At 32.6% G+C, this 11,258-nt stretch overlaps 1 protein-coding gene across 1 annotated transcript; it reads right to left on the reverse strand.

Annotated features, from left to right (window-relative positions):
- Nucleotides 1-1,488: 1,488 nt before the first annotated feature.
- LOC127706546 (uncharacterized) lies at nt 1,489-10,194 on the reverse strand. The gene is made up of 5 exons (XM_052211202.1): nt 9,916-10,194; nt 8,048-8,126; nt 3,960-4,115; nt 3,109-3,215; nt 1,489-1,705 (listed from the first exon to the last, which is right to left on the reverse strand). The coding sequence occupies exons 1-5, from the start codon at nt 10,192-10,194 to the stop codon at nt 1,664-1,666; spliced, it is 663 nt and encodes a 220-aa protein (XP_052067162.1). The 3' UTR covers nt 1,489-1,663.
- Between the last annotated feature and the right edge of the window lie 1,064 nt (nt 10,195-11,258).

Below are 11,258 nucleotides of genomic sequence, written 5' to 3' on the forward strand. Positions count from 1 at the left end.
AGTAGTGGAACAATGGCTTGAAGACGAAATATATCTATATTTGTATGGAGTTTTATGCAGCTTCGGAAGCCAGTACATAGTTGGAACTTTCATTGTATTTGGTTCTGCTTGTAAAGAGGTAGCTAAAAGTTTATGTTTGTTACAGATGTCATTTTCCGAAAATGGAGTCAGTTGGAATGTTGGTGAATGCGTGATTTCCTTTTGTAGAACATCAATGTAAAATTTACGTCAAACAATAATGATATTGTTGGCAGCCTTATCAGCCGGGACCAAAATATATTCCTTGACGAGTATTTTTAGCTTATGTTTGATACGGGAAATTGGGCTATCATGGTTGTTGTTAGGAGTAAAATTATCTTTAAAATGTTGAATATGTATATCAACTATGTTCATTACCGACTTAAAAAAAGAATCTAATGATTTCTTGTCAGCTTTTTCTCGTTTTATCCATTTAGAGCAGTAAGTGCGGAGTGAGTCGTGGATGATGTTACGACACTCATTCCAATTAATAATTGACGGGGGACGATATTTAGGTCCTTTACTGAGGAATGATTTCAACTCTCGGTCACGAACGATGTTAAGGTCTCCTGTTATAACATGGGAACTGGGGCCATAAATGTATTCGGATTTACTGCAATTTCATGAGGTAGGTGTATTGTCACTGATATTAAAGAATTTTTGTACAAGTTATCATTATTTTAACATCCGTCTTTTTTTCCACCAGGTGATGCAGAGATGTGGTATGAGTGCCAATGAGACAACTCTCCAGCCAAGTCAAAATTTATAAAAGTAAACCATTATAGGTCAAAGTACGGTCTTCAGTTTATTTTCAATAATTCAGCGATTTTTTTCTCATAAATTTACATACATTAAGAACTGTCTTCTTTGGCATATAACTGCAAATAAGAACACCAGATTGTTTGTTTTCTATAAATATACTTTTGCTCATAAAAACCAGATTCTAGTACCCCAATTTAACTTATGTATGTATACAAATTTTGTATCAGCACTATGTATTGTGTATGAGGATAAAAGATGTAGTCGTTCAAATGTGACAGCGATAAGCTTAACCAATAACGGCGTGCTTGTTGCATGAAATTATATGAGGTTCGCTAATAACTGATAATCTGTACAAACATTGTGGGCGAAAAATAATTTATACAACTTGTACACAACATTTATTTGTCAAGACAACAACAAGTATTGAGGAAAAGACATTGTCAGATATCTCACTGAGAAAAATAGTTTGTCAGATATCTCACTGAGAGAAATAGTTTGTCAGTTATCTCACTGAGAAAAATAGTTTGTCAGATATCTCACTGAGAGAAATAGTTTGTCAGTTATCTCACCGAGAGAAATAGTTTGTCAGTTATCTCACCGAGAGAAATAGTTTGTCAGTTATCTCACCGAGGAAAAGACATTGCCAGATATTTCACGGGGGAAAAGATATATACATATCGACAAGACATTTAAATTAGAATGAATCAATAATTGTATAGATATTTATTTATTTTCTCCATAAAATCTTAATATGTTTGCTGTATAAAAAATTTGTAAGTTGAAAATACATTAAATTTTGATTAAATAAAAAATACAAAAAGCTAATAGATTAAATTTCCGGTCAAATCCATGGTGTCTGTCATTTACATGTTGATATCATCTACTAGTACAACCATGGAACAGTGGGAACACGCAATGGTTTCTTCTGAAATACAATATAGTAAATAAAAACAAAAATGATCAATAACAAACAATACTACTCATATGAAATATAATCTAACAGTAAATAGATGTGAAAAAGCTAGTTTTCAGTTTACGCTGTATAGTTTAGCGAAGCGGGTGTGATTTGACCGTTAAGTCCGTTTAACTTTGAACATTCGTGGGTCCGATGGCACAATCGTTCATAGGTTGCGACTAGAAATACAACGTTTTTGTTGCCATCTATATTTAACTCAGTAAGACCGTGTTGCTGATGATACGAAGTGCAAAACGGACGCATGAATGGAAAAAAACACGCTGATCAACTTAATTTATATCCGCGTCAAAAAACTTAAAACTATACCAGCGTAATCTGTATACATCTTGCAATCAGAATAAATGTTTGAAATTGACCGACAAAATAAAACTGCATGTACCATGTGCATTAACAAAAAAATTAAGTTTTATTTTTGCTAAGAATTTCACAAAATCCGGTGTTTTGGGCCGTCTTAAACTTGCATGCAGTGAGGTGAGAGTTTTTGTTTTTTGTTTTTGCTCCGTGTTTAAGGCCTCATTATGACTTTGAGATGAAGGCCAGCAATAGAAGCGCGGTTTCTGTGCTTTTAGTGTGTTTTTGCTGTGCATGTTCTGATTTTGTGTCATGCATGGATACCCCATATCCTTTGTTTTTCTATTATATATACATGTATATATCAATATACTTTGTCTTAGCCCTTTGTAACCATGGTCGGGTTATCCAATGGAGAATGTCTGTCGTAAATTTGAGTTGTTACATGTTTAGTATACATCTATATGTCTGTCGAAATGGCTTAGTCCACGTTTTGCTTTAAAATTATACATTTTATTCAAAATAACCTTCAAAATATCAGGAAATAGCTTTCTTGTTTGTTGTAAGTCATTTATGAAACAACTGTATAAAATGGGTAGACTTATTGAACTAATCGAAAGGCGAAAGATTTCAAAGGATATTCATATTCATAAGTCGAAAATAAACTGACAACGCCATGTCAAAAAAACTAGAAAGACCAAAAGACAAACAACAGCGTACAGAACAACACACAGACAACTATAGCCTGAGCAACACGAACCCAAACAAAAACTGGAGTTGATCTCATGTGATCCGGAAAGGTAAGCAGATCCTGCTCCACTAGTTGCACCTGTCATGTTGCTCATGTGTGATAAGTGCAATTCGGTATGGCATATTCGAGGAAAAGAAGACAGTATTGAGGCTACGACAATCTGAACATATCCGTTGTCATCTGTGAAACATACATTCTATAACGGTCAATCAACTCGTGGTGGCGGTCCTCAAATTATCGGAGGGAAATAGTTAATTTTTGTTACATAGTAATGATACTCTATTCTCATAATGCTATTCGGTATACATACTTGTATGTGTATAGAGTTCTTCTTGCAAAATGCTGGAATCTGAAAAATCTGTGGATCTATAGGCCCTACTGTAATGTTCTGGTACAAATTAACGGTCGTAACAAAATCTGTAAAAACATGCAAACAAAAAATGATAAGAAAGAATTAAAGCAGTAATATCTTAAAGATTCAATTTGTATCATATTACAAAATGAATTCAATTTTTATTTCACGTTTAAAATCAACTCGGAATGTAATATATTTGTTATTCTTATTCTTCTACCACTTATTTTGAAATCCAAGTACGCACACAGGGAGATGTAGGGTACACGTCAATGAGACAGCAACCCAACGAGACCAAAACAGAAAATTTATTTAGAGGTCACAATACTGTCGTCAACTATTGTAGACCGGACTAATTTTTCTCCACATTCAAAATATCCAGATGTAAATCACCGTGGGTCTTGTGTAATTAAAAACACTAGTCCATTCTCATTTCTAGAACTTCAGTACAAATGGACTGTCATTTTCCCCTGCTCACGCAATCTGTTTCGTTTTAAATATTTCTTCTGTGAGTACCATGTGTTGTCTTTTGTGTTTTTCGTGGTGTGAGTATATTTGTCAACCCAGATTCAAGAGGAAAAAGGGACAGCAGTTTCGAAATCAAATTCAAAAACCTGATAGTATAGCTTATATGATACATCATGCATTTCTAGTCCAACTTGCGGGATATTAAAAATATTCTGTATTTTTTTTTTTTTTTTTTTTTTTTTTTACAAAAACCCATAAGAAGTCTCCCAGACACAAATATAATTCTTAACATGAAGTAGTATTTATATGCTAGTGACTGCAACAACTACTATTTTCATTACCATATTTAGGTTTATCTGTTAGTGCAGACGATGAAACAGGGATACAGTTTTTTTGCGTTAGTGTGACTCGATGTGTGCTTGTCTTCCCAACCTTCATAAACCAAACATCCACAGGTTCGTTGATTAGCATTTCAGAACCGATGTGTGAGGCAAACTCTGAAATCAAAATGAAAACACCCTATAGCTTGACGCATGCGTTAGACATTAGACATATAAATGTAATTCTTAGGGACCGGTCATTATTTATCTCCAAGGGGGGAGGTGGGAGGCAAAATGTAAATTTGAAATGATATAATATGATTGACCCCCCTTTTCAAAATGTGTTAAAAAATTAACTCCCCCCCCCCCCCCTCTTTCAACTACATAAAAACTGTTGACCCCCCTCTCTTTTCTGATTATAATTGAAAGGTTTCAAATAATTCAATTATTATATGTTGCTAATATTCCTAGTAAGGTATATTAATACACATAGTTACACAGAGAATGCATTGAGGACAACATCCGATACAAGGATACCCTTATTGATGTAACTTCACAGTCTTTAACAAGCCAAATGCCCATTGTTTGAAGAAATAGTGTCAAGAATTTTTGCCATAAATACAATGCAATGTACTTTAATATCAACAATTAGTTTATATTAAAATATTATTATAAGACACACTATAAAATATCAATTGGAAGGCTTAACTCAATCAAAAAACGTAAATTAACACACATTGAACGAATAAATTTGATCTGTGATACCCGAATGCAAATACATAGTTAGTAACTAGTATTTAATTATGATTTTGTCATTTACAGTTTTAAAGAGTAAAAAGATTGAACTTTGTTTGATATCTGAGCATTACTTTTTATTGTATTCATACAGAATGTCAGGGTGTCTTTTTTTAAGTTAGAGATGTTGAAATGAAGCTTTTCCTGTCCTTTCATTAATTTCTTATAAATGATTCATTTCCACATTGTCGCTCTCTACTCTGACAGAAGACGGAGTGTCTTCAACAATGAACAAATCATTCATATATTTATTTATATTGGAAATCTAAATGAGGTATATTTAAGATATGGAATAAAAATAAGAAGAAAATGCTTTGAAAATGTCTTTATATAATATTTTTTGTACACATAAAACAACAGTTTGTAAAATACATGAGTTCATCTTGAAAAATAAAAATAGTGTCACCTTCAAAAAGCAAAGTCTACTTTTGCTGTGGTGAAGCCAAGATTATGAAACCAATTTTTTAGTCTCTATTCCTAGTTTCTTAGTCCTATAACATCATGGCTAAGAAGAACATAAGAAAAGTGACTAATTTTGCACATTTTTTTTGGTAATATTCATTAGTCACTTGACAAAACAATTAGTCAAAGAGTAAAGTGAGTAGCTCTAGCTAGATCACTGATAGTGACAGTTTGATATTTGTGAAAGAGTCAAACTAGGAGACAAGTTAGCTCTGAAGGACCCAAACAACAATACATGTATAGTCTATGGTCATGGATGGTATATGGCGATCAATGAATCTATGGCAAATAAAATCATGACCCCCCTACTTCATCAACCTGAAAAAGATAGATCCCCTCTATCAAATTCAATTTTTTTCATGACCCCCACCCCACCCCTGGAGATAAATAGTGACCGGTCCCTTAATTTTACATTATCATATATCTATATAATAGGAAGAACGAAATAATCGAGATAAGAGCACTTTTACAGTAAAGCTAGCGCTAAATATTCTGTTGTTGTTCCTTAGAAATACATTAGTGATTTAATGACCAAACACCATCACATCACCATAATTCGCAAACATTAACTTTAAGAACACTTATATGTCTTCTGTCTACAAACGCGTAAGAATAGTCGTTCACTGTGCAGATGATTTGTATGGACGGCTGTACTAATTGCAAGATCTCAATCTAAGTAAACGATCACATATTCAAAACATCATAAAATATTGGACGTATCTGATACTAAGATTTTGTGTGCTTAATCAATAAATTGTAAAAATAAATGTGGGAATTTGATACCAAATAGAGCAAGGATTTTGAAACAAAAAAAATAAAACAAAATAAGAAAGAGCGAAAGAGATCGTTTCGACTCTGAACCTATGTGTATACATGTGCATGTGCATGTATTTGCCTAACAAATAATGTCACTAGACAGGATAAACAAGTATAATATGTGTACATATGACACCACGCCCCGCTCGACTTTATCTTTATGTTAATTCATGCCCCGCTCACTCTATATTTTTATGTTCAGTGAACTCAAAGTGAAATCCCTCGTTTGATATACAATTGAATGAAGATGTGTACCAAGTTTCATGTTGAAATGACCATAATAACTGCATGGCAACTACCTTAACCAAATACCTAATTTAATCTGGTACTGGATGGACGGTCGGACACACAGATTGGAAAACATAATGTCCCCTTCTATCGTAGACGAGACATAAGGAATTAGATAAGGCCATTCTATAAATTAATATTTCTCCAAAAATGGAGGTAGATCGGGTTGGTGTGTCCTTAACTTTAAAAAAAAGATTCAGCTTCTTTAAGGATGTTCGCTACTCTGTTTCAAAATAACAAGCTTTTTAAAAGACTGTTATAAATTGATAGTATATAAATAACGGAACTAAAAAAGCAGAAAAAATGAAGGGTCCGTGTGCTTGTTTTTTTTAGATATAAGCCGTTGAAAATTTGGCGGGAAATGATGCTCTCTAGATTTTTCATACTATTACCATTGGCACTGTTTTTCTATCAAAAACTACGAAAAAACTGTTTTTCTATCAAAAACTACGAAAAAATAACAAGGATTTTACAAGATTTTCAAATATGGCTTTTTAAACTATATGTTATAAAATTATGAAAAGAAAAGTAGGGTTTAGTGGGCCCGTCACTTGGCGTCCGTCGTCGTCCGTCGTCTGTCGTCGTCGTCTGTCGTCGTCGTCTGTCGTCGTCTGCCGTCGTCTGTCGTCGTCTGTCGTCGTCGCCTGTCGTCGTCTGTCGTCATAAACTATTTAAAAAATCTTCTCCTCTGAAACTACTTGGCCAAATACCTTCTTTAACTAAATGTTCCTTAGGGTATCTAGTTTATAAATTGTATCTGAAGTTTTGATCCATCGACAAACATGGCCGCCATGGCTAAAAATAGAACATAAGGGTCAAATGCAGTTTTTGGCTTATATCTCAAAAACTAAAGCTTTTAGAGCAAATCTGACATGGGGTAAAATTGTTCAATTGGTCAAGATCTATCAGCTCTGAAATTTTCAGACGAATCGAACAACCCATTGTTGGGTTGCTGCCACCGAATTGGTAGTTTTAACAAAATTTTGCAGTTTTTTGTTATTATTTTGAATATTATTATAGATATATATAAACTGTAAGCAGCAATAATGTTCAGCAAAGTAAGATCTACAAAAAAGTTAAAATGACCATAATTGTCAATTGACCCCTTAAGGAGTTATTGCCCTTTAAAGACAATTTTACACAATTTGTTCATCAAGTTTGCTAACATTTAAAAATCTTCTCCTCTGAAACTACTGGGCCAATTGCTTCAAACTTTAACTAAATGTTCCTTAGGGTATCTTGTTTATAAATTGTATCCGAAGTTTGTATCCATCGACAAACATGGCCGCCATGGCTAAAAATAGAACATAAGGGTCAAATGCAGTTTTTGGCTTATATCTCAAAAACTAAATCTTTTAGAGCAAATGTGACACTGGGTAAAATTGTTTAATTAGTCAAGATCTATCGGCCCTGAAATTATCAGACGAACCGAACAACCCATTGTTGGGTTGCTGCCACCGAATTGGTAGTTTTAACAAAATTTTGCAGTTTTTTGTTATTATTTTGAATATTATTATAGAATATATAAACTGTAAGAAGCAATAATGTTCAGCAAAGTTAGATCTACAAAAAAGTTATTATGACCAAAATTGTCAATTGACCCTTTAAGGAGTTATTGCCCTTTAAAGACAATTTTACACAATTTGTTCATCAAGTTTGCTAACATTTAAAAATCTTCTCCTCTGAAATACAGGTGAGCGATTCAGGCTCTTGAGAGCCTCTTGTTAATTTGTAAAATAGATCCAAACCTGGTACACAAGGCGATGGTATTTCTTCAGTTAAGTCTGTGGTAGTACAGTTCTTTCCTTCAATAGTCCATGTCTTCTTCTACATATTAAAGTCAAGGTATAAAAGTTATATAATATACGGGCAAATATTGAACAGAATATATATATTGCACAAACGTGCAAGATTATATTATCAAAACATATGATGTGTTAATGAAATAATTCTGCATTTCCTTTTCTTTTAATTATGTTTAGATTTCAAAAAGCTAAATAAGAAAGAGGACTTAAAAATTCGGTCTGAAGATCGATATAAAAAGGTGAGTCAAACTGCTGTTTAACTACACTCGTTTACAATCGGTTTCTTCTGGTGCATTGCATGCAAATGAATAAGATGAATTAACCCACGCTAAAGTTTGAAAGTGTAAAAAAAAAAATTTCTGGATATATTCGTTTTGATTTTTTTTCAACGAATAGATAAAATGAATGAATATATTACTTTATTCTCTCAACTAGGTAATCCTTTAAATGCATGGTTTTTTTCAAAATTGGTCTATCGTGCATGCATGGTTGCAAAAAGTATAAGCGAACAGTGTAAAGTGGGTATGGTTACTGTAAATTCAGAAATTATTGCGTGCATTTATTATTGCGATTTTGTCATTTTAGACTAAAATGCGATTTTATTTTTTGCGATATAATAGTTGAGAAAAATCCTGTTTAATTCATATACAAAATTTCAAAATGCGAGTTTAAATTATTGCGATTATAACCCGATCGCATTTTTCGCAATAATAAAAACATCGCAATAATTTCTGAATTTACAGTATAATGACCTATAAATGTCTTTTTCTTATATGGTGTTTTCGAGTTGCAGTCTCATTGAAATATAACCATATATATCCAGTTTTCCTTTTTTATATATATATTTGATGAGTCCCATCGACGCTAAAATATAACGAAATGATTCTATATATGGATATCTGCACAAAAGCAAGGAGGGTATATGCACCGAACATTCATATTTTTTCAAACTATTTTTTAATACGATCCAGAAACAAGAATTTATTTTAATTCAAACCCAATGTTTTCATTTTATTATTATTTTCTCCTCGATTTCCAATAGAAACAAACCATTTTTTTTTTCAATCCCTTTCTGAAACTATATATATATATATTTTAGCAGATCAAGCAATTCATTTAAATAAATACCCCCCCCCCCCCTTTCCCCTTTTTTCCCCAAAAAAGACAAAAAAAAATAACAGTTAATATCAACATGAATGGTCGGAGCCTAACTGGTACATCAGTAATTAAAATTTTCCATCCTTTATGGGTGGATATACATAGATAAATAAAGTCGTATAATAAAAAAGCAAAATGAGGATGTTTAATTTGATGTATGCCTTTTTGTGCTTCTTCATTACATTTGTTTGTTTTTATAGTGTTTAAGGTGATAACACAATGTTGACTGCTGTACCCCTATTTTTGACATTTTTACCTATTGTGTCTGTTTGTTTTGTTCACGCATCGTTGTCAATATAATGGAATTTGATGCGACTGTCATACAAGTGAGAGGTTTAGCTAGCTATATATATATAAAACAAGGTTCAATCCACCATTTTCTACATAAGAAAATACATGTACCAAGTCAGTAATATGACAGTTGTTATCCATTCGTTTGATTTGTTTGAGCTTTTGATTTTGCCATTTGATTAGAGACTTTCCTTTTTGAATATTCAAGGCCTCGGAGTTCAGTATTTTTGTGATTTTACTTTTAACACGAATAAGACGAAAAACTTACACATCAAATAATCTCTACACGATATTTATATTCTAAATCATGCAACAAGGATTTTACCTATAGATTACTATACATGTACAAGGAAAATACTTACTAAATTGTAATCCAATATCTGTTTGATGTATGTTATAACAGGCTGGTCACCAGTTTCGTTTGTCACTGTTTGTACAGAAGCAATCTTCTTGTTTTGAAAGTCATAATAAACTCTGTTGTCAACTTCACTTAATCCGTAATAGTCGGCACCTATATTGTATTCACCAACTACTTGGGCCACTGCAGATGTCCATTGTTTAGGTCCGCAGCATCGGGTATAGGCATCTGCCGAAAAAACAAAAAGGCCCGTAAACAAAAGGGCGGAGAAAACAGTGGTCATTCTGTACATAGTTTGAGTGAATTATATCTAGCTAAGTTAAATTGTCTGCATGATGTTAAGATAAATTTATCAGATTTGTTGATTTTATATGTAATTTACTTTTTATCAGCAATTATTGTTTAATTTGTGTAGATTATTTTGATAAAGGAAGGATTGATATCGCATTGTCATATATTTCAACGTCCTAACTGCATGTAGTCTAATCCAAAAAGGTCTCGGAAGAAAATAAAAATATATGATTGTGCAACTGATGTTACATGCACTTCTCGGTCGTTTTTCAACATGATCATTTTTTGTACCTAGAAGCAATTCATTCTTTCTTACGTTTCATATTTCTTTGTTCATATAAGTAATAAAAAATTAAGTGTTTAGTTTTTACCTACATACATATCATTCAGTCACTTCCATGTAAAGTAATTGAAACAACAATTTAGAGTTTAACTTATCAGTGTATGGACATCTGTCTGTTGTTGAAGACTGTATGTTGTCCTATAGATGTATTTTAGTTATTTTTGTCGTTGGTTTGCTGTACAAATGACGATTGTCAAATCTCCTTTTATGTATATGTAATATATAAAAGGTAAACACAGTTTGCGGTTATTTTCTTCATTTTTAGCCATACTTTCAGAGTTGTATATATTTCCATAAAATTCTAATTTTCATTTAGTGCTTCATATTGTTGTTGAAGTTAGTAATGCTAATTTTACAGGTTTTCCCTTAATCTAAAATCGATGGATCGATATCTTTAATAAAAATAAAATAAATAAATTTGTAGATTAAGTCAATTTAGAAAAAAAATATTCCAGAATATTAGTACTTAAGTTTACCAAAATCCGATGATAAAATTGCAGTTTTAGCGGCATCTTTATGCGACCTGGTGAGAAAATCGAGTGCCGGAGAAAGAATATGATTGACGGGAAATTCGAGACCTATCTCAGTAGTGTAATTCAAATATTCATTATTCGAATCAAGGTCCCACAGAGGCATTTACATGGAAAATCGGAAATGAGGCTTATCAAGGAATAGTATATTTAAATATACAATTCCTTGGCCTTATCAGGAAC

Source organism: Mytilus californianus, unplaced genomic scaffold (assembly GCF_021869535.1).
Source record: "Mytilus californianus isolate M0D057914Y unplaced genomic scaffold, xbMytCali1.0.p SCAF_6, whole genome shotgun sequence".
In the NCBI taxonomy this organism is placed as follows: domain Eukaryota; kingdom Metazoa; phylum Mollusca; class Bivalvia; order Mytilida; family Mytilidae; genus Mytilus; species Mytilus californianus.